Raw genomic sequence first — 23,987 nt, 5'->3', positions numbered from 1 at the left:
GGTCTAATTTTGAACATAAACAGATGAGATTGATGCAACTTCAGCCATCCATACACAGTACAGAGAGTGCAACTGACAATATCTCAACATTTAACAAGTAACATTATTTACTTTAAAATGTCCTTCCTGGTGGATATGACCTCCTAAACAAGAAATGCAGCAGATGAGGAGGTAGCACAGAAGTCCAGTTCTAATGTCTTGGCCAAATTCCAGTTTCAGTAATTACACTCTGCTTTTAAATCCCTCCTGCAGCTCTACTAGAATAAAGCTCTTTTTCAGCTTGTCCTGAAGCATTGTGTCGTATTGTGAAGCTGTACAACACTGAAAAATATCTCCTCCCATTAAAATTGCAAAGGGAATTTAGGCAGACAGAAAGCTATTACCAGAGTTTGAATTTGGGCAGAACACCAAGGTTAACATACACTTGCACTGGGATCAAGGGAGCTTTGCTGACTAGGAGTGTCAGCCCCTTGTTAAACAGCGCAAGTGGGAATAGCTTGATGTGCTGCCTGAATACAAAATGGGAAGCTGGGGATTTCTGCACCTGGAAGTGACCGCAGAAATGTTTCCTAACAAATTACTCTGGATAAAAGCCTCTGGTGCTGTAACATATCACAACCTTCTTTTGTTATTTAGTAATATTTATTAAATTATTTGTTGATAAAAAAAGTTCCATCAACTTTAAACAATCTCCCCCCTCCAACCATTTTTTAACGAGTCTTTACCAACAGCAAAGCAGCTATATAACCCAATAATGCCAAGGCAATTGAATTTCAGTAAGTAGATACAACCAAGACCCACTCAGAGAATATTTAACAAAAGCCAAACCAGGCCTGCAGTACTTCCAAAGTGTTCTACCTTATGCTAAATAGACCCCTGTAGCAGTTTTCTTAGCCTCTACATTGAGACTTATTTAAAATACTTAGGTAACTGACTCCTAAATTAGTTTATCCCTAAAACCAATAGTCATTCTTATTCAACTAGAATAATTTAGAACCATCACTGTACAGATTCGTGCAGCAAAGAAACACCAATCCATCCACATATTTAGTCTGTTTGCTATTTGTATTTTGTGCTTTTTTAAAATATTTTCTTCCTGTTGCATTTTTTGAGTTCAGGATAGCTGAAAGCTTGCTGGGTTTATTTCACTCATTTCATTAATCTCAACTTTCTCATATTTCTTTGTCTGCAGCCACCTCAGAACAACCAGCAGAGTATTACCAAAGCCAGCATTCAGCATCACCACTATCACCACAGCACTGATGCCAGCAACCAGCTGTCTCATGCAAAACTCCAGTGGCTGTTCATCAACATAGTAAATCTGTAATGTTTCAATCTACAGAGCATCTCTGTTGATGGACAGTTAATGTACTTTTAGAATGAAATACAGAGTCACCTTTTATATCATTTTCAAAGTAATAGGCTACATCAGCTATAGCTACCTCACAGCTAGATTTCTTATTCTGGTTCAGGCAGATTTGGATTTCTGTTCTTATTCCAGCAGTGGTCACACACCAGCAAATATCCGTTTGATTGCACTGCCTGGCTTTGAAGATACCACTGTCCTCACAGCTGGGACAGTAAGTGCCATCATTATCCAAGAGGCCCCGAGGACAGCCCAAGAAGCACTTCTCCTTCAGGGAGGCCATTTCTGCCTTCACCAGCAAGCATTTCAGAGTCAGTGTTGAACAGTCTACCATGTGATTTGACCCCACCACCGTACAGATGCAGCTCCCAGGTTTGTCCTCAGCAAAGCCCCAAGCCCTGGCTCCACATTTCAAGGGAAAGGCACAAAGTCCCAAGTGAGAGCTGGTAGTGTCTGAAACTACTTATTTATACACACTTGATGTGCGGCTCCCTTCATCAAGATTTAAATCAGACCCAGCAAACAGTTCCTCCTTCTGAAACAACTGCCATCTCATACTGAAATGCTACATAAACCAACGAGCTGCACCTTCATCTGTTACTTGTCAGGGAGTGGCACCGATGCCTGCTATTTTTCTTACCTGATGAGGAGACAACAGGGAAGAGACAAAAGGCAACCTGAAGCGTGGCTTCATAAATGCATATTTCAGGAATTTCTCTCATTTCCATTGGAAGAAATTCTACTTCTCCACCTCCAGCACGGTTTTTCCCATTTTACATCATGTAGCTTCTGCATCATTCCACTGTAAAGATTCTGATCAGTTATGTATCTCCTACTTTCATATATTTATAAAATAAAGCCTTTTTGAGATTTATGCATGCTGCCTGGAGCAGCTGCCAGTTCAAAAGAAACAAATGTTCAGCAGTTTGATGGGTGCTGTCCCTACAGAGCTGAGAGGTGCAGTCTCCCAGCACAGAAAGCTCCCTTCCCCAAACTCCTTTGGCACCCACTGATCCCAAGGCAGTACTGGGAATGAGGATTTTCATGCTTGCATTACCCTTTACAAAGTTGTTAGCTTCTGAAGACATTTTCAATCAGGGCTTTAGGTAATGCCTTTCACAGTACACTCCAGTAGCTCCCAAGTGTCCTCATGACCTCCAAAGCATGAGTTACCATGTGTTTTATCAAGCAGCTAAAAGTTATTTTCCAGTTTGCATTAAGCAAGTGCCACATATCAGATTTGTCATAATAGGTACTTTATAAATTATTCTTTTGGGACCAGTAAGGACCACAGAACAGTGGATACACCATTCTCCTTGCTGTCAGCTCCTTTTCCCTGCCCTGCTTCACACCAATGCCATGAAGGAGCGATGGCCTACAGCTGTGTGGATGGCAGGAAGTGATCCTGGCTGCCAGTGAGTACTTGTAGCATAGTATAGTTTGAAAGTTAGAACTCCATGTGTAAATACTCTCTACCACAAGAGAAGGGCACAATCTGGAGTTGAACTTTGCAGCTAGATCTGTTTCTAAATGACCCAGAGAACCACAGGCTACTTGAAGGAACAAAGGTGAGTTCTTCAAATGAGTTCTGCCTCCTTTATGGTATGTGATAACACCTCTCCTTTTAGCTGAAGGAAGGAGAAAAGTAACACTAGTTACCTTTCTTACAAAGTAATTGAAATCTCCAGCAAAATTGTTATTAAAATCACTAGGTATTTCAAGTTGTCATTTTGATGATTAGTTTAGTAACTTTTTGCATTTTTAATTTCTGAGTCATTAATTTACCTTTAAAAATATTTCACATTCATCCTTCAGTCAAAATCCATTTAACTGTTACCCGCATACTCGTATTTTATCTTTATTTCACGTTATGAACTTTAGAGGGAGCAGGTTTTGTTTTCCTTCTCTCTGGAGGCCAGAGCCTTAACTACTGTAAACTTGCAGCTCACAGCAGGCTTCAGCAAAAACTCTCTGCTATCGGGCAGAGAGCTGCACTGCTCTCTACTAAGGAAGCACTATATGGATGGGCAGGAACAGGAGTTTTTACTAGTAATTCTTCACTTGACTGATGTTTACAGATGTTCATACTTAGTCATCCTCATGTTATCATTGAAGTGTTCCCACTTCTTATAGACACAGAGAAGTAGGGAAAAAGAGAGTTGTCAAAAGTAATATACGGATGAAAAACAACACATTTGAGATGGTCTATTTTCCTCAGATTCTTATTACTGTTACCTGAATTAAAAACCTGACTTACCTCAAAGGTGACCAGAAGCACAATAATAGTTTTATAATATACCTATTGCTGAGGAAAAAGTGTAAAACAGTGAGAGAGGCAAGGAAAGAATTATTTGAAGTTTCCATGACAGAGCTGTGTAAATTGCCAAAATAAAATTGTGGTTTTTCATTAACTTTTTTGTAGTGGTGGATTCTTCCTTCTGTACATAAAGGGAGAATAGGCTTACTTTAAAGATAAAAGTCTCTCCAAATATCTACAGACATACTTACATATAAAAATATCAATATGTAATACCTCTATGACACTAAAGAAAGGATTATTTCCTTTAATCTGTGCTAAATTGTAACGGCATTGCAACAGTTAATTATTTAGAGTAGAAGGCTGTGAAAGGAATAATCCTGTAGGAAATGCAGAGTGCATTATTTCTTTAGTAATCTCTGCTTCCATGGAAACAATTTCTTGGCACAATTCTAAATCTGGTAAAACCAGGGCACTAGGTCTATATAAAACAGCAAGACACTTCCAATTAAACAATCCAAACACTTTTATCTAGGCTGTTAAATACTTTGTTCAGTATGAAATATGATTACAGTATTCAGTGGGATGTTAACCAGCTGCTTCCCCTGCACCAGTGCTCTGGGGCTTCATGAGGTCACCCCACACCCTTCCCAACACCCCTGGTCTCTGCAGTGGGGTTTGCAACACAGCACAGCCCGTTTCCTTCCCCTTGCTCAGCCCCTCCACACCTTCCCAGGTGCTTTCTACCACCACAGCCATGTCCTCCTTGCTCTGTGCAGGGGAGTTCACCTGGCTCCTGCTGCTGGCAGAAACAGAGCTGGAACCAGCATACCTGAATCAGATTTGGGCAATGGATATAGTTGGTTGAAAGGTAATCTGATGTTCACCTTCAGAACACACTGGCGTCACCCATGAAAACAAATGTGTTATGCTACTTCAGTGATCCTACAGTCAGGATTCTCTGTGAAAACAGTGTGGAAAATATTAATCTACCGCCAGTTTCTACAAACAAATGAAAGAAAGAAATCTGTACCAAGGTACACAGCTAATGCCCATGAAATTTAATCACTAGCCAGAAGTTTACACGCAGTAGTAGGAACAGTTTTGCTCGAAAGTGCAGATCTTTTTTGTATCCGCTGTGACAAAGCTCCCTCTCGTGGTACTGAACGTCATTGAATCAGTTACTGCTGCTGACTTGAGAGTCAATCCCAGAGCCGCGGATGAGACGATGACAAACATAGAGCCCTTCCACGGTACTGCACATCCGGTCTCTACTAGCAGATTTTGTGTACTGTCAGTCAGGAACATCGAAGCAGCAAGCCAAAGGAAAAAAGTACTTAATATCAGTGTCAATGGTGTTCATTTGTCCCGTTTCTTTGTTTTCCTCAATTGAATTGTTCTTGGAGAGTTACTTATTTAAAAAAAAAAAAACAAAACATACCTCAGGTATTCTTGTCCCCTGGGACAGGAGGCATAGATCCCTGTGGGAAAGCACTGCTGGTAACAGGGGCAGCAAAACCTGACTTGCCCAACAAATGCCCATATTTGCCAAAAGGTACATCTCAGGGGGTTGGAGCTTTGTTTAAGCTGTTGACTCTTTCAGTTTAAATCATATCATTCTCCTTGGTACTCAACCATTTCCCACCTCCTGAGCAGAACTTGGTAAAGCCTTACTGTGTAAGCTGCTCATACACACAGAAATAGCATATAAATCCTCACCGGGCACACTAAAGCAAAGCCAGCAGAAAAAGAACTGCTGGGTGGAAAAACCACCAAAATCCAAGAGCTTTCCAATAAAAACATGCCATACCTTATATATGTGTTTGGTAGCAGAACTGGTAGTATTAGTAAGATAGATTTTTATCTTAGAAGCATGCAACTTCCAAACTAACCACACAGTCAAAATAAATTATGAGAAGTGAGTTACGTTCTTATGCCCAAGAGACAAACTGCTTCAAAAGTATGTTTTACTCAAAACTTTTCTTACTTAACGTGACTGTTAAATCCAATTAATACAACTGTATTACTGAAGCTCATTTTAACCATTGAGCTGAGATGCAGCCAGCACATGATTCCAACTACTTGACAGCCATCCTTAAAACAGTTGGACACAGACCCTGTGTGGACAACAACCATTGTCTACTTCATGTTGCTGTTACACGAGAGGTTCAAAATGCACATAATGACAGCATTTAGTACATACATTTACACTGTGTGATTTTTCTAGAGAGTGATCTATGCTAAACTGCAAAAGAATACCTTAGGCTGCAGACCACTCCACAACTAGATAGGGAAGAAATGCTTTCTCACCAAGAGTGCAGTTTCAACTAGAAGTACAGAAAGCCATGCAGTCTTTTTAATTAGGAAGTCCCAAGGGTGACATTTTAGAATATATGCAGACTGAGTCAACATGCCTCATAGGGATGGATACACCATGCTTGTACATGTTAAATAGCAGTGGGATCTCAAGCTGTGCATCTTGAACACAAAATCACAGAGCATTCACCATTATTTTTCAGTCCACAGCTCTTGCATCCACACTGGGAGAATCACTGAGTATCAAGGGCTCCATTTTCCCAGGATAAGTTCCACACGTTACACTTGGTAAAAGAACATGACTGACATGAGGCGTGACAAAAATCCAATGTGAACTAAAGGACTTCCCTCCTGGGGATGCAACTCTGCAATTTTGAAGCTTTTCAAACTCTTTATACAAATGAAAAGCTGAAGTTGAAAATGTCAATGTATCAAATCTTCAATTCCATTTATGTTATGTAGAACTATATATAGACACACACAGATCTATCTTTAAAATAAGAATTGAGTCCATTGTCATCCTTCTAGATAAAAACTCAAGGTCTTGCTTGCTTCCTGATTTCAAATCTATTTGAGACCTTTCTGAGAAACTGCCCAAGATAAATCTCTGTAAATAGCAATAATTGTATACAAGTCATGTTTCCTCATCGTTTAGAAAACAAAATGTGAAGCACATTTTGTCTAGAGTCACAGTGATAGCTCATGAAACATTTCCAGGTTGCAATCAAGACACGTCTCAATGAAGATTGATCATCTGTTTATGACTGATTTATCTCAATGTATACTTGTATCAAATTATTCCTGAAGAACTGATACAAAACCACAGGTTTCCTTATTGAACTGCACATTATAGAGAAGACTCTGAACATAAAATTTTGTGGTTTTTTTTCTTTAAAAAGGCAAATATTATTTGCTTGTGGTACTCAGTTTGCCATCAGTTGAGAGCTCGTTTCCACAGGAAACAGTGGCAATTACAAAGGGACAAATCACAGCCATCTGGCAAAACAACACAATATCTCCTCATAGAATAGAAGATCAGAAAGACAGCAATCTGTCAGAAGACAGGAGTTACCATTTCCACTGGAAACAAGCACAACTACTACTGAGAAGTCATGAAAACTTGCCAGCTTTTCCTCCCTGAATATCAAAACAAGATGGCAAAGAACAGGCTAAAAAGCTGCTTGACAGGGAATCAATGGGGGAAAAAAAAGTAATCAGCGAGTTAGATGATGTGAATAAAAGTTCAGACCAAAGACCAGGAAAGTTTCAAATCAGTGAGCTACAAAATTTTCATCTCAGTTGTTTTAAGTTTCTCTTTCATTAATTCAATAAAACTTAAAAGGTCTAAAGCATAAAGGAACAAATTAATTCCAAGTTACATGGGTATATGTAAATAAAAAATAAGAGAAAATTCCCAAACTGAAAGACTTGAGAGGACAAACACTCCTTGAGGACCGAAGCACAGGACTCATGCCAGCTTAGTCCTGTTCCCAAACGGCAGGCTGTTGGTCAAGCAAGTAATTTTGTGGCACTCATGTTTTTATAAGATGTTGGTGTTCATCATTCCCCAGGTAGTCAGGTCACACATGTTGGGAATTTTCCAAAGTCTTTTTAAACCATAACAATAAGATGACACTGGAGTCTGTAATGGTTGCTATTAGAATGGATAATAATTCTTAAAGAGCTGACATAAGGGGGTGAAGGGAAGAAAATGATAAAATGAAACCAGAAACCCATCATTTTGTTTTGTTACAGCCATCACGTTGGCAATTCAGTCGAACATTCATTCCCATTTTCTTCAGCATTATTCTTTTTCTCAGTCTTGTACATAGAAAGGAATAAGTTTTCTATCTGAGTCAAGAACTCTTCAGCAATGAAGCAGTTTGTTACCTTGCCCAAAGTCTTCCTCATGCACTCCAAAAGCTAGTCAAAAGAAAAAGATTTAGAAAAAAAATGACATTTTGCCTGAGTTTCCTTCCCCCTCCTAGCTGGTGAGTATTCCAAATGGGGTTTATTTATTTAAGATTTACATTGCAGAAAGTGCTCAACTGTATTATAAATTTTAGAGAGGAGAAGTCACACAGGAACACACAGGTGATTGAAATCCTATTACACAGCAGCTCAATTCCAGACTATCCTACCAACTCCATTTTAGATTTCATCTGTTTACGAGCAAAGTCATGTTGAGAGGAAAAAAAAAATAGACGTAGGTTGTCACCGTGTGTTTTCTGCTGCCTTCTTTTGCTTTGGGCAGATTTTCCACCTTGTTTGTGCTGTTGATGTTACAGCTGTACTAATTTAGAAGTTCACAACAAAAGCTAAACATGGCACAGCACTCCTTTAATGATCTAACAAAGGAGTAGGAAGTCCAAATCTGCTCTCAAAACACATGCAGTTCTCATACTGAAAGGATACGATGTGCTGAGAATAGAGATGATTACTTTGCCATGCATTCTTCTCCAAACTGAGGTTGAGACTTGGTATCTGCACCTAAGTGTGGTCCCCAGCCATAAAAACGAGCATCCTTATTTTCACCATGTTTGTAATAAATAAGCCACACCACAGAAGTAATTTCTTGTGGTTAGCTTACATCTGATTTGTAAAAAAATGTAACTTCACGTGATTTCTGGTGATATAAAACTGACTCGTATTTTTAAAAACAACACACTTAAAAGTTAAAAGAGAAGAAAACTTACTTTCTGCAAACAGGTCAGGTCAGAATCTCTATGAAAAATCTTATCCATGGGGACGCTGCTGTTGAAAGAAAACCAAACAGTAGTGCCTTAGAAAGCAGACACATCTCTATTGAAATAGCAGTAACAAACATGCAAAAAATTCTAAACTGTCTGGTTTTTGTAACAGAAGCAGACAAATACCTGTTGCAGAATCTGTATCTTTCAATTATCCATCTCGTTTTTTCAAATATTAATTCCCACTGTGGTTCCTCCAACATCTGCTGTACCTCAAATTTGTAGGGCAGGCCTGTAATCAAAGGAACACAATTATTGCATGTTTCTAGCACACTCAGCTTGGTTTTTTTTTGTCCTTTTTCATTATTAGTTTTAGGTGCAATCCCTTCCTTCCCTGTAAGCTACCTGAACACATCTCAAATGTGAAAAGTGCAGAATACATTCCAAGAAGAATTAAGATCTAGAAATACTCTGGCTCATACAAAATACTTGATACATAGGAGGTCCCAAAGAAATACAAGGAAGAATTTCTTCAGTGTGAGGGTGAGGGAGCACTGGAAGGGGGTTGTGGAATCTCCTCTGGAAACATTCAAACCCACCTGGATGAGTTCCTGTGTGACCTACTCTAGGTGGTCCTGCTCTGGCAGGGGGGTGAGACTGGATGATCTGAGGTCCCTTCCAGCCCTTGAGATTCTGTGATTTTGATCATTAGTGCAGCATTACTGACATGGTGTAACTTTTCCAAAGAGCTAGAGGAGACATTATTTTGTAAAAAGTCGATTTGAAGAGATAAACGTAACTCAAATCCTCTCAGACAGAAAGTGTATGTGACCAAAAAGAGGTCAACTTCTAAGGGCAGATAAAGCTTTTAAATATTTAACTCCACACCTGAAGGGTGGGACACCTGGGAATTGCAGATGAGATTGTGGTACTACTAGCATGGCTAAGAGAAATTACTGCCAAGATTTGGCCACCATGTCACTTCCCCTAGGACCAGAAACAAGGCTCCAGGCAGAAGGTCACCCCCACTGACTTCCACAGGAAAAAACAGAGCAGGGACTGTCAGCTCCCATGGCCTCTGTTACTTTGCCAAGAAACTGGAAACTTGAGAGTGTGGATTTAAAGAGGAGAAGGAAGGAAGAAAGTGAAGAGACAGCAACAATAACCATACACTGTCACCACGAGACTTCTCCTCAAATGAGTGTCAGGGAGTAAGCAGATCTGATCATCACTTGAAATACCATAAATATTACAGGACATCTTCTTAACTACTGAAGAAAGGAAAACATCCCATTGTCATGACATGTCAATGACATTTTGAAGCAAGAATTTGTGCTCTTAGGTAGGGATTTCTGCCAGCTCAGCATGTCATTGTTGTGATCTCCTGCTTTCCTGGACAGCTGTCAAGTTTGATCCTTTGACCTTCTGAACACTGAGTTACTCAAATAAGGATTTGTGGCGGCTACAGCAGCCAATTCTTTGCTATTCTGCTTCTGTCTCCTTGATCTGAGGATCTGTTCAGAATCTTGTAACACAGCAAAGTTCAAGTAATACAATGCAGTTTCTCAGCTATTGATATGGATTTTCTATGCAAATAATAGTGACCCTCAGCCCAACTCTTCTCATTTCTTTTACAGATAGTGGGAAATACTGGTACAGAAGAACGATGTTCTATTTACATCTATATATTCTTGTCGTGCCAGCACTGACTACTTGCAGAATTCCTCTTTAAGTGAAGTTCCTGGGTTTGTATAACCCAAGTCACCAACATAAACATATAAACCCCTATTTCTTAAGTTCAAGAGCAAACAACATTTTATCCGAAAAGAAGATAATGGGTAAGATATCAGTACTTACGGTAGGAACCATCAGAACTCATCTCATCGCTAATTACGAGACAAGTAATCTGAGAATACGGGAGAGGATTATTTCGGTTGTAAGGACTTATAATCATCCCAATGAACATGGCACCACCTCTGGAGAAATAACTCTGAAAAAAACAAAACCACACAAAAATACAACCTTTGTCAGAACAGCATTCTGACAATAATCAATTTATGAATGAACTGATTTTAAGATACATTACAGAAACAGTGTAATATCATTGTAAATGCTAGGAAGGATTTAAGGTTGTTGGGGGCTTTTTTGCTATTTATCTCTTTTTAATGTACAGAGCAGCCAGTACCTGGTATTTAGCCTGAGTGTCAATATCTCGTATGGAGGGGTTGGGGTCAAAGGCTGGGTGGGAATGGTACCACCCGATAACACCGTATCCTCTGGCTGCCAGCGTCTCCGAGGCCTGTGTTTGGGACACCGGATCCATCTCGCACTGTAGTCCTGTGCTGAGGCTGTTGCATGGCTCTGCTGCACAGACCTGTTCAAAAAAGGCTCCAGATGGTTACATGCAAGAAGTCTCTTATCAGTTCAATAACAATTACAGCTGTCAATTGTCAATAACAATTTTAAGAGGAGTCATAGACCACACCTTCCTCATGCTGACACACTAAGACTTTAACATAAATGTAACTCTAACATTCCAAGACTACAGCAATTAACTTCAACTTTATTGTAGTTGCCCTTCAGAAATAACATCCATTCAAATTACATATATCATCAAGTTGTTAAACTTTTTAGAGAAAATGTAAAAAGACAAACACTTACTTCTACAATTTTATCAGCTTCAGAGTATCTTCCACCTAGCAGCCCTATTACTTCTGCCATAGACACATGAGAGTGCTAAAATGAGATCAAACAACATTAAAGTCCAAGTTGTATCATTTCTCCCTAGTTTTGATCTGCACAGAACAGAATACATTTGCTTTTCAGTGGCAAGTCAGTAACTTCTCAGAACATTTACAGGGAAAACTTGTGACAGCTAAAGATTCTCCAACACCCAGTGTTTCATTTTAAAGTTAATGGAAAAAAAAATATTTGCTTATTCTATACAGGTATACACTGCATTTGTCTAACGCTTCCACACATGAAGCAATGCAAGCTTCAAAAACTGACACCTGTGCAATACTGCACCAGTTTTGGTATAATCTGTTGTTATTAAAAACCCCCACATCTTGCTTTATCAACACAAAAATCAATCCCAAACTAATAGAAAATGAATCTGTAAGATTTCAAAATGACAGTCTGTTTTAGAATGCAGCTTTAAGCAAATGATGTTAAAGTATGATGGAAAGTAGTAAGCAGGAAAGCTCTTCTTAATTTTTCTAGAAGGTAAAAGGTTGTACACTAAGCACAATATAAAAAAACTAGATTCACACTCCTAAGTCTGAATGTAAAGAAGGACTCCATTTCTCAATGTTCTTATGTTGCCCATTAAAATAAATAGCACAACATATACATCATAGTTTTTTGAAAGACAGAACTTAATCCTCACCAAATCCATTATTAAAAGTACTTCAGAAGACACTTTCACTTGAAAAGGTTCCTGAAATGATAAGCACAACAATGAGTATAAGAAAAGTAACATCGGTAATAAAGCACCGATGATTCACTTATAGGTACGTACCTGGTTTTCTTCAGTGAATAAACAGCACGGTATCAGCTGAAAGGGATCAAAGGAACTATAAAATGAAAGAAAATTTCTCTAAAGATGCAAGACAGTCAGGAAACTTCGCAAGTTTCCCACTGTCTTCCTGGCAAAAGAGGAATAACCTTGTTTTCTTTACTGAGTTTTCTCATTCCACTCTAGGATGACTTCCACCAAATACAGAAACGTCACTACTCACGCTCCTGAATTTCAACAGAAATAATTTGAAATGCAGCCATATGATTTCAGACCATAATTCATGTTAACGACTTGCAGCATTCCACCCCGACACTACGGAAGACATTTGCTTCACTTTTAGAAGACGTACATTTCAACACGATGTACATCGTATAATACCTTTTTACTTGTCTTGAACCTTTAGAAGACTTTGCAGGTTTCAGTTTTTCTTCCTCTCTTCTTCTTGCTAGTTCTTCAGCAGACAGATGCTAAAAAGATTTTTTAAAAAATAAATAAATCTGTCTTAATATCTTAAGTGCACCTTTCAGCAGTGATTCCAAAACCAGATCAGAATAAATTCTTGGCATCATCATCCTCTTGAGATGCATAAATTTGTCTGTGCTACAGGACTGCTCAAAATAGAGGGCAACAGCCACAGCAGAATCAGGCAGCGTGAAAGTAATGACAACCAGGCATCCACAGGATGCCTGATAAGAGAATTCTGACACCCTCCAAGTCAATCCAACTCAGTACAATCGCAGCCCAGCCCGTACCACAAACCATGTACAATGCAAGTCTGGTAACTAAGGAGAAAATCTGCCCTTCCAATCCACGGTCAGAATTGACCAGGATGCCTCTTTAGGGATGAGTGGTTGTGAATTTTATTGGCATCCAAATACGTATTTTGCAGAAAGTGTTGGAATTACTAACCACAGTTACTCAATGGCATTGTAACATTATGGAAGTCATTGGTACTGATACTTATTGCAAAAGGTTGCAAAATGAAGTGGTTTCTGTTCAAGAAAAGCAGACGGAAAACTGTTTACAGTTCTTCATTTTTTGTATAATAATTTGGAACTGGAGGAATAGACAAGTGGATGTTTTCTTTCCAAGTCTTCTATAAAATATGTAAAGTTGTACGCAATTTGTAAGTACTTCATAAACCACAATATTTCTGGGGATATTGCTAACAGCAGAATTAATCTTAGGAACTGAAATCACCTGCATTCTAAGCACAAAGAAATGACACAGGACTGAAAAATTAACATTTATGTCTTATTCTCCTACACCTTACTGTTAGTAAGGCAGTTAACTGAAAACAAAGGGTCAAGAAATCTGCAGGACAAGGCAAAGAGCTGTACAGGCAGAAAACAGCCTAGGGTGACACATGCTCCCAACACAAACACTCGTGTAACACCAAAGTATGGTTGTATTTATCAGCAGCATAAAGACATAACAGCTGTATTTTCAAATTATTGCTTCCACAAAGAGAGGTTAAGTAGCTATTACACAACTGTTTCCCTTGTATACTTCATGCAGCACCACCTGCTAGTAATTAGCAAGAATTAATTATTTAAAACACAGAAGGGTTACCTCAAATGTCTGTCCTTCCAAATCCTTTGCATCACACCAGTTTCCCCAGGGGTCTCGGACTCGCCGTCTTCTTGTACGCTGCAGCAAACAAATCAAAATGAGTCAAGGATCTTGTTCCTGAAAAAAAACTCCATTTCCTTCATTTTATCAGCCACAAGAACATTGTCCAAAAGGTTACTGCCACGTTAATAACATGATGGCATATTTCCAGAAATAACAAACACCCTGCAGTTCTTTAGAAGTAGTTCACAATCTGTCATGAAATATCACCAGAGAAGTTTTCAGTGTTTAGGGCTGTAAAGCATAACACCTGGCTGATGTTCCATGGATCATCAACACCTCTGACAGCAACACTGCATTATCCAGCTCTGAATTACAGCTCAGACAATACAAAGAGCTATAAAACCAGTATGTTTACATCTAGCATATGCTACAGTTCTTTATATTTAAATATCTTTTTTTTAGTGGGATTGATTTAGTTCTTGTCTCAACAACTGATTTATATTGTTGTGAAATACTTACAAAATGTTACACTAAATGTGAATATGAAAATGAAATCTGGCAAGCCTTGGTAATTCATGTTGTTATAAATGGGTTACTACTGTACTAAACTGTGTGCATTAGGTTCTCAGTAAGCCGTAGCTTATACCTACTACACCTAACAGCTAAAATTCAAGCAACTCCATCACACTCTACCAATACACTCCACTGTTTTCTGGCTAATTCAGGCTAATAAATTATGGAGAGATGGAGAAGGAGGAGTTAGGGCTGCAGGGACTGAAACACAATCGTAGTGAAGTACTTGAAGAGAAATCAAATATGTAAGATGGCAGAAGTTAGGGCAGAGACCTGTCAGACAGCAGAACTTGTACTTAAACTGACGCCCACATTACGGGGCATCCTAATGAAACTGCAGACTGAACAAGAGAAATTTCTTGAAAAGCCCTAGCTTAAAATGAAGATTTTAAAGACTTTCTCCATACTGAATGTTTTTTGCTGCCCACATCTCCCTCAACAAAACGTACCATGGACTGCAAGCGCTGGGCCAGCTGGTACGCTTCCACCGTGTCTTTGCCTTCTTTGGAGCGCGTTTTGTCAGCTGGCTGGGGACGGTTATAGACAGCCTGTTCTACAGAGCACAGGAGACAGAGACACTCTACTGCAGTAAAGTATGAAGCCACTTATTTCTAGTACAGAGTCAAGAGTAACACAGATAAGTGGTAACTGCAAATGTCATCAAGAAAAAAAAGCAACAACAAAAGACAAAGGCATCTGTTGATTGTTGCATTACTGACTCATTACACAGCCCTCTCCCACTACCACAGCATTTCTGAGAAAAGAAACCTCCTTCCTTATTGTTAATTTGTTTTTAATAACCTTTACTTCAGACACAGTATTTGCAGGATGTTCCTCTTCTCCTAGGCAACTGTCATCCAGCTTTAGACCAAAATCCACCCAGAGACTCTAAACCAATGCTCAGTTATAAGTGTATATATACTTCTAACGTGTCATCTAATTTTAACATTTGAATCTTGAAACTAACGTCTGATGATGAAGAGGATGAAGACATGTGGAACACAACTACACTAAACATAGTCCAAAGAGTCTCTTCTACAGATCTTAAGTGTAACAACAATTGCTATTTAAGACGTTAAGAGTAAGAGAAGTTAGACAATTATCCTCACAAAGGATTAAGTACAGCCATGCCTGCTTCAATCAAGTGAACTTGTCTTTTAAAGACCCATCTACTAACCTTGATGTTTAGCTTTCACATGAAAACATTCACTTCAATACAAAAGCTGACAGTCAAAATCAGATGTGTTTAGCACATATTTATGAGAATTGAAGTTCTGAATTGATTCCAATAAAAGTATCTTTACCACAGCCAAAGTTGATCGCTCCTATTAATTCCAAGTAGGTGTGGATCCGTCCAATGCAGTTAACATCACCACAGTTCTTAAGGCCTGGACGTACTGAAGTCTTATTCAGGTATTTGGGCTTGCATCTCTCCCTAAAATAAAGTACATTGTCAAAGAGCAAAAAAAGTCACGGGCAGACAAAGGAATTTTGTGACTTAAGCTGCAGTTGAGACGAGCCACTAGAGCGGTTTATCCCTACATAATGCACATTCTACACACCACTATGCAAGACAACCACAGCAAAAAGAGGAACTTCACAAAACAATACCATTTTTTTTAGGGTTACTCATACACATTCATACTTATGCAGACTGAAACTTGTGTTCCATGTGTTTAAAGCAAAAGCTTCAACATGACTGGTGCCAGGAAGCAAAGAATTACTCGGAAGTACTAGGATACTGTTAAACTGATCTAACAACGTCTGCATTAGTCTAAACAGTTCATATAATCATAAGCTTCCTCAGTGTAATAACCAAGCCTGTTGTCACTCTCTGTGCACTTATTACTTTACTTTTAAACTGATACTGGATCATTTAAGCTCTTCCCTAGTATGGAATTTTAGAGTTTCTTTGCAACTTGGATAAGCTGTGAATACACAATACAACTGGAGAACTACGTTAAACTCAGCCACTCTTTCTACTTAAATACAAACTAACAAACAAAACTAACACTCCAACTAAAACTGTTAACTAAAACAAACTTCATTTTGAGTCTGCTACCACAAATCACTAAGGTTCCTTAAACTGATTCTTTGGAGACAGAATACAAAATATTCCAGTTTACCAAGAACTACTCCAAATTAATTAATATTTTAAAGTATTTTTTGGTCAACATTTGCTCTAGCACAGATTACTTTTTCTACCTGCCCTTCTGTAAGGACAATACTACAATGACACAGATCTCATTATGGAACTAGTTGGTTACTTTGACGAACCACTTATTAAAACTACGTATGCATTCTGACATACAGCATGACAAAAAATAGAAGAAAACAATGTAATAAAAATGGATGCAGCTTGTGCTGATATAGGATACTAATTTTTATAATGCTTCAAAGTACTTTCATTGCTTAGTTTCCAGAATGTCAGGAAAAAACCTGGGAAGATGTAAAAGAAGCATTAATAATCAGTGCTGCTCACTGCTAATCTTTATAATGCTACCATAAAACTAACTTTACACTTTTCAGAAGTAAGCTATTAGTACTAAGTTGCTAAGTAGCATTTATCTACCACAAAGCAGGCCATAAGTCATCTTAATCCCTTATTTTAGTAAATAAAATGAATGCATCTTACCATTGGTCCAAAATATAATTCCTAATTTTCAAATAACGCTCTGGGGTTTTGGCCTGGCGCCCTTCAAAGAATTCAGGAATAGCTTGCTTTTCTTCCTCCAGAATGATACTTCTGTCAATCTCCACTTCTTGGTCAGGTGGCTTAAGCTCCTCTGCTTCTTCTTGATGATCTTCATCCACTTGGCAGGGAGATGGAAAAAGCAATCCACTGTCAGAGAGATCTCTCTGTTCCTCATTAAGCTCTCGATCAGTTACTTGTTTACTACCATGAGATGTTACTAGTCTGCCTTGTTCAGCTTTTTCAATAAAACAATTGTATTGCTGGTCATCTACGTTCACAGATTTATCACCATTCAGGTGCTGAGAACATGTTGCTGCAACACCTGGAAATACTAATGCATCCACTGTATCTTGCTTGGCATGTTGAGAATCTTTAGGTAAAGAAATTGCAGAACTGTGTCCAACAGATGAAAAATTATGTTCCATTCCTTTCATTTCTTCAACTGGATTTTTTGAAATAACGGGTAATTCAGATTTTCCAGTTTCTTGCTGGAAGGTAGGAGAAAGTTCATCCATGTCATCAGTTATGTCTACTTCTTCATCATCTGACAGCTTTTCAATTTTCACTGCATTCAGATTGGGGTCTGCACGGCCTCTCAGGTTTCCTGATGACCACGCTTCAATCCTCATCCCATCTTCGATGGGAAGACTGCTCCCACACTGACTTTGCTCTTCTTTTTCAGAATCACCATTTTTTGCCTTAGGAACATACAAAATAATTTTAGGAAGGAAAACAAGAAAAATTGCCTCAAATAGTCAGAACTATTTTATCTGAACAGCAGACCCTCTGAAGTCTTTTTTTTTCCCCTTTTAATACATTTTTATCCATTGCAATTGACTTTTACACAGCGTTATAGGTATACTTATAGCCCAAGTGTAAATTAATATGTATTTCCATTAAAAAAAACCCAAACTCTAAGACCTAGACAATACTAATTCTTCTTAAATACCCCCAAAGTCTCAAATGACATTAAAGCTAAAACCACAACACAGATTAAATGGCTCTGTAGAGCAGAAAACAAGCACTTTCAGACTAATATGCAACGGTGTAAGAGACCATAATCATAATATATTCATTATTTAGTTATATCAGCAATAAAAATACTGACATCACTCTAGGAATTTGAAATCAGGTCTGACTTTATATTTACAAAGCACATTCCACTTCTTTAAATACGGGAATAAATAGAGTATGTACTTTAAAGGCAGTCTACCCTGAAAAGACAGATTAAAATCAAGCTACATATACAACAACATACTTGTCAAACAGTCCTTTTGCTAATGACAGAGATACTCTGCTTACCTTGTTCCTAAAATACTGCCGAGCATAGCTCTTTACTTGCAGAACAGTGCGACTTCCAATCAACTTGGCAATTTTTGTCCACCGGCGGCCAAATTTCACCTAGTACAACAAAGCACACTGAAGGTCCCTAAACATTCCAGACTCTTTATGTGCCAAGAGAGATATTTTGTGATCTCAAACTGTAATCTGCCTCACATGAACGAAATCTGGCAAATTTGGGGAGAATCATCAATATTAACCTGACCTACCATTACACTCTCAAGAGATGAAAATTATTTTTAACACATTAGAAGTGCAGAAGCAGATAAATAGAAGACAATGACTTCTATTCAAAGCATTACATATATAAAAAAACCTTACCAGTCCTTGTTCAAACAGTTCTTTCTCTTCTGATGTCCACTTTAATGGGTAGCTGACTGATTTTGTAGGGGATCGCACCCTATGAAAACAGCAAACAAGTTAGTGCTTTCTTAAAAATGCATTTACTCAGATCACAGCAACTGAAGGCAATTGCTGACAGGACTGCTTCTCATCTTCTGTAAAACTCAAAAGTATCGTTGTAAACACAAATGCAGATGATAAATAAAATACTGAGAATCGTGACAGCTTCTCCATCACAAAGGGAGATTCAAGGCAACACAACACTCATCAGTTACTAACAGTACAGGAACACACAGAAGTAGCAAACAGAACAGTTTAGGCAAGAAAGCCAATTAGAATTAACAAGGATGTTTCTAATAAGGACTACTGTGCTACAAAAATCCAAAATAGTGTACTTATTATTATCCATAACAATACTTCTTTGCGTTGAAATATCTGTTAAATCATTCTTTACAGCCAAATAGAAGGAACTGGAACTTTTTTTCTTTTAAATACCATCTGGTAACAAAAAAACAATCAATATGACACACTTAAAAATGCAACTCAATCATTAAAATGTACATACATGACTTTTGCAGTTTTCTTATGTGGGCTGCAAATAAAAAAAAGTGAAAAGAAAAATTAGTAATTGTGATAGTATTGCATATCTCAACAAATCACCTCATTTTGGAAGGACTTTTCATTTCTTCTCATCTAACTGACATTTTTTCCCATGACACAGCTTACCTTTTCATAGCTCTTTTCTCTGCTTCCTTTTGATTGAGCCATATGTTTTCAGAAAGAGATTTATTAGAATAATAATATCTGAAATTGTTTCTAAGTAAGTTTTCAAAGCATCAGAGATATTTGTACACATAACAATTCTTACAATAATATAAATGTTACTAGTTCATTATTGAGCTGTAGAAGCAAGTACTGCACAGTTTTCAAAAACAAAATACACAAAGTTTCACACACTCCTACTAGTTTATGCATAAGAAAGTGACAGATCACTGTTGAACCCCCACGCTTAGTTTACTTGCAGAGAACTAGTCAACCTGTTTCTAGTGACAGGACAAGGGATAATGGAAAGAAGCTGGAATATAAAAAGTTCCATTCAAACTTAAGAAAAAACTCTTTCACTCTTGAGGTGAAGGAGTCCTGGCCCAGGCTGCCCAGGAAGGGTGTGGAGGCTCCTTCTCAGAAGGTCTCCAAAACCCACCTGGACACATTCCTGTGTAACCTGACCTAGATGGGACCTGCTTTGGCAGGGAGATTGGACTGCATGATCTCTAAAGGTCCCTTCCAACCCTACCATTCCGTGATTCTACGATATTTCCTTTTTGACTTAGAAACTAGACTAAAGTAATTGTCACCATGCTGATACCTATAATACTGACACCTATTAGACTGATCATCTCTAAGCTTCAATAATTCATTCTATTAGGAAAAGTTTAATTGATTTTTTTTGTTGTTCCTCTCTTGTTTTCTATTCCTGAGCATAATTACAAATATGAAAACAAACTAGCCATGATTACTAGTGCTATAACCTACCTAGTCTGTGAGGTCAACTTACGCCAGCAAAGCTAGTACTGGTAAGACTACTTAAGCCAACACCAAGAACAAAAAAGTTAAAAAAGCAGCAGCTGTTCCTTTCTCTTTTCATTCCGCATGCTAGCAGAAGTGTGAACGTAGCAGACAAAATCAGACAGCAAACCAATCCAAGTGAAGAACAATTCAGCAAAAACAACTAGCTATTTTTAGTCACATCAGCTGGTTGATCAGGTTCATTATGAAGCCACGGGAACCGCTGCATCAGCACAGTGCTGGAGGTGCCACTGAACAAGCCACTGAAGTGGGGACAAATATCGGTATTTTTGGTGTCAGTGCCAGCTTAAATCTGACACGCTCTGGAGCAATTTTCTGAAGAATCAGGAGCACTAGAGGAAGCTGCAGGCAGCAAGATGATTAATTCAGGAGTCATCCCTGATTTCTGCAATCTACCCACAAGATGACAGTGTTTCAGTCACCTTAACAAGAAAAGAATTATCCAGTTCCTTTGGAAACAGGAAGTTCTCTGTTGTTCTATAGGAAAACATAACAAGTGAACCAGCAAAAGGATACTCTTCTTCCAGCAACATTTTCTCAATGACAGCCCTGTTTTCTTCACTAATGCTGCTGTCCAACGTCCACGGCTGCAAACAACACAACTGTGTCTCAATATTTGAATTCTGGCATGCTGTTATTTGAGTATCAAGAATCAACATGTATTGGTTTCTAAAAGTATGCAAAAAGCACTGGCTAAAAAACTGAAAAGAGCATGTACGTGGAGGAAAGAGAATGGAGAAAACAGAAGTTCTGATAATCTTGCTAGAAGTATCATTCATCAAATACTTACGAGACTATTACCAGTTCTCCAGGATGAATCAAGATAGTGATCCTGCAGCAAGCTTGAAGCTGTATTTTCACAATCTCTGAAAAAAAACAATTCCAGTGTTCAAAACAACGCAATCATGTTTAAACAAAATGAATGCTACACCATTATATTAACTCTGACGCAGCATGATGACAGAATTAGATACTAAAACTAGAATCACATTTAGCAGACTCTCTTATTCCATTAGATGTAGCATAAATGGCTCTCAGCAAGTCATCTTTTATAATCATCTCTGTAGAAACTCCTCACCTATCTCACAGCAGACTGGATGAGATACTAGTGAAAACCTAAATAGTAAAAATTCTCATCCAGAAAGACTGAAAGCAGGAGGAACCAAGTATAAATATACGCAAGCAAAAGAAGTTGGAATTTTAATATTAAAATGATAGTTCCCTGTTTGTCCATAAACATGTCACTAAGTCATTATCTCCATTTGATATTTCTACATGTTTCCCCCAATAAGGTAAAAACACCTGTCTTCCTCTCAAGGAGAGTTTATACTTACACAAGGTTTAATAGAATCCTATCATACAGGGTCCCTCTCTTAGGGTCTTCATCCAGATCACACTTCATCTTTTCTGTAAATAACTACTTAGTGCTTTTAGAAATCTGTCATTGATTAACATCATTAATCAACTTTCTTCTATTTTAAAAAAAGAAACAGCATAAAATCTCTTTAGTAATTCATATGATTACATTTTCAAGAAATCTTTGCTTCCAGAACATTCAAACTAATCAGCCTTAGGTTCCCTGCAGTGTTATTAAATTCACTTCTGAACTGCTTTGTGCCAGCACTACAAACATCTCTTTTCACGTACGGGTAAATCATCATGTACGGCCAGAAACCAACACAATTCCTGCTTCTTTCAAAACGTATCAAGAAATGGGTCAGCTCACTAGTCCTTTTTGCCCAGTATTTTGTCTCCAGCCGTGGTAGGTACTACTCCAGGACAGCACAGAGTCCTGCCACTGTCTCTGGTACAAACCTCTCCTGCTCTCCCAGCCTCTGCAGCTGCTACATTTGTAGTGTTAGAACTGTTGACCTTTCACTTCAGCATCTGTTTACAGGTCGCTTGCCTACGTATTTGTCGAAGCAGTTTCCTGAACTATTGTGTCTGCGAGTTCACTGGCAGTTACGCAACATAGTACCTTCTGTGATTGTATTTTAAAGGAGCCTCTCAGCAGTTTCACCAAGTGTCCCTAGCACGCTGCCTGTCGGACCCCATGAAGTTCTGTGCTCACCTCACTTCAGTGATTTCACAGGCCTCGTTTTCACGAGGCTCAACACTGGCGCTCCCTCGCCCTCCCCGGCTCTCAGTGAAAATCCAAGGTCTCTCCTCTGAGGCGCCTGGCGGCGGGAAGCACTGGCGGCGTCCGAGGTCTCGGGTGAGCGCAGCGCTGCCCGGGCAGCCCCCTCAGCAAGAGGTAGCCATCCCTCTCGCCGCCCCCTCATGCGAATCCCGGCCGCCGCGGCCACACACACCCTGCCCGCCGGTGGAGAAGGGACGCGCTCACCAGAGCGGCAGAGTTACCAGCCCGCAGTGCGGCCCTCACTCACCCCGGCGCCGCCTCTCCGGGCACGGCCGCCGGGTCCCCTTCGATGTCCACCTCCGGCTCCTCCGCCGCCGCCGCCATGACACCAATGCCGCCGATCGCGCGAGATGAGGCGGGACTGCCGCGCGCGTGCCTCCTTTACGGCCGGGCACGCGCATGCGCCCGAGAGCAGCGCGTGCGCAACGGCCCTCAGTGAAGCTGCGCCCTGAGGAGAGGCCGGGGAGGAGGCGGAGAGATGGCGCTGGGGTAGGCGGGGCGCGCAGGGGGCAGCTGAGGGCGAGCCGGGCGCTGAGGGCTCGAGCGGAAAGGGGCGAGTGTTAGGGATGAGACGGCGCGGGGGCTGAGAGGGAAGAAGCGCCAGCCTGAGGGGGAAGAGTGGGCCGCGGCAGAGGGAGGCTAAGGCCCGCCCAGGCCGCGCGTCCACCCCAGTGCCCGCGGCTGTCCCGGGCTGCCCCGCTCGCTGTGAGGTGGGAGCGGCACCTCAGGGCCGTGGGGTGCACGGACACCTGCCTGACGCTTCGCCTGACCTCGCCGCTGGCTGCTAGGGTAGCGGCTGTTTGCGAGCTGCCCCGGTGAACCCGGGCCCGTTGTTGTGGACTGCCCCAGGAGGGACACGGTTGCGGTGCATCTTGCTGCAGAGGTCGGGTTTGCTGGCGTCTGTCTCCAAGCGTGCGGACGTGTCTCTTCATTCATGTACGGCAGCAGCAGTCAAGTTGAAGTGGTATAATATGGCTCAAAAAACCACGGTTTTATTCCCACACATTCTTAAACCTGTGTTTTGTTTCACGAAAAGCTTTTGTCCCTTCATGGTGGTTGGACTTATCATAGAATCATAGAATAGATAGAATAGACTTACAATAGACTTCTAATCATATGCTCAAAGGAAGTGTGAGGAAACGTGAGGGTTAATCATCTTTATATAGAAAATGATCACAGAGACCCTTCTGTTGACTCAAGAAAATGTTACTGTTTCAGAGATGACAATACAAATATTTGGAATCATTAAACACTGTTACAATCTTTTATTCTAAATATTTAGTCTTTGTGCTGGAATTGTTTTGAAAGTGAAATTAACAAACAGTAAATATTATTGTTTTCAATATCTCTACTGAAAAACACAAAATCTAGGCAAATGGTGTAATAAAAATTAGAAAAGTCATTGTTGTAGTCTTAGGATCTGTCAATATTCAATATAGAACTAACTAAAGAGAGTCCAGCCCAATACTGGATGTCAGTGCAGCATGTAATAGGATCCTGAGGTCAGCACCACTGTGTTAGCCAAGTTTTGGGCACACACTACTCCTTGGGCTGGTATTATACCAAGCCTCTTGATAGGATGTAT

The 23,987-nt window shown here is 39.7% G+C and overlaps 3 protein-coding genes across 12 annotated transcripts in view; 1 reads left to right on the top strand and 2 right to left on the bottom strand.

Annotated features, from left to right (window-relative positions):
- Positions 1 to 507: 507 nt before the first annotated feature.
- On the bottom strand, positions 508 to 4,887 carry TACSTD2 (tumor associated calcium signal transducer 2). The gene is given in 3 exon segments (XM_062004358.1): positions 508 to 1,361; positions 1,363 to 1,825; positions 4,809 to 4,887. Coding segments are annotated over 3 exon segments (789 nt in total). The 3' UTR covers positions 508 to 1,114.
- On the bottom strand, positions 4,664 to 22,752 carry MYSM1 (Myb like, SWIRM and MPN domains 1). Of its 8 annotated transcripts, none has more exons than XM_062003346.1 (21): positions 22,334 to 22,740; positions 21,597 to 21,734; positions 21,053 to 21,128; positions 20,779 to 20,849; positions 19,402 to 19,479; positions 19,241 to 19,267; positions 18,655 to 18,733; positions 18,295 to 18,393; positions 16,933 to 17,690; positions 15,602 to 15,732; positions 14,747 to 14,850; positions 13,722 to 13,799; positions 12,528 to 12,616; positions 12,150 to 12,204; positions 12,018 to 12,068; positions 11,291 to 11,365; positions 10,815 to 11,003; positions 10,487 to 10,619; positions 8,816 to 8,921; positions 8,636 to 8,693; positions 4,664 to 7,862 (listed from the first exon to the last, which is right to left on the bottom strand). In XM_062003346.1, the coding sequence occupies exons 2-21, from the start codon at positions 21,662 to 21,664 to the stop codon at positions 7,698 to 7,700; spliced, it is 2,490 nt and encodes an 829-aa protein (XP_061859330.1). In that variant the 5' UTR covers positions 21,665 to 21,734; positions 22,334 to 22,740; the 3' UTR covers positions 4,664 to 7,697. The 8 variants fall into 8 exon arrangements, with proteins under 8 accessions (XP_061859330.1, XP_061859332.1, XP_061859328.1 ...); XM_062003348.1 differs by having other exon boundaries at positions 21,597 to 21,679; XM_062003344.1 differs by lacking the exon at positions 21,597 to 21,734 and having other exon boundaries at positions 22,650 to 22,752.
- A 74-nt stretch (positions 22,753 to 22,826) lies between these two features.
- Positions 22,827 to 23,987, top strand: part of FGGY (FGGY carbohydrate kinase domain containing) — a 308,898-nt gene continuing 307,737 nt past the window's right edge. Inside the window, exon 1 of one of the 3 annotated variants that reach the window (XM_062003165.1) lies at positions 22,827 to 22,891. The gene's annotated coding sequence lies outside the window, so the exon portion shown is untranslated. The remainder of the gene's footprint in view (positions 22,892 to 23,987) is intronic. The other 2 variants (XM_062003169.1, XM_062003170.1) reach the window with 2 other exon arrangements.

Source organism: Colius striatus, chromosome 10 (assembly GCF_028858725.1).
Source record: "Colius striatus isolate bColStr4 chromosome 10, bColStr4.1.hap1, whole genome shotgun sequence".
NCBI classification, from domain to species: Eukaryota; Metazoa; Chordata; class Aves; order Coliiformes; family Coliidae; genus Colius; species Colius striatus.
The sequence above is the reverse complement of the archived record's forward strand: the minus strand, read 5'-3'. Positions and strand labels throughout refer to the sequence as shown.

Excerpts from the sequence above, each read along its gene's own strand:
- MYSM1 (XM_062003344.1), bottom strand. The coding sequence starts at position 22,726 with ATGGCGGCGGCGGCGGAGGAGCCGGAGGTGGACATCGAAGGGGACCCG. Across the intron at positions 19,480-20,778 it reads AAAATGTTGCTGGAAGAAGA|ATATTATTATTCTAATAAAT; the intron begins GTATCCTTTTGC and ends AAACAATTTCAG. Across the intron at positions 8,922-10,486 it reads GAGTTCTGATGGTTCCTACC|GCCTGCCCTACAAATTTGAG; the intron begins GTAAGTACTGAT and ends CTTTGATTACAG.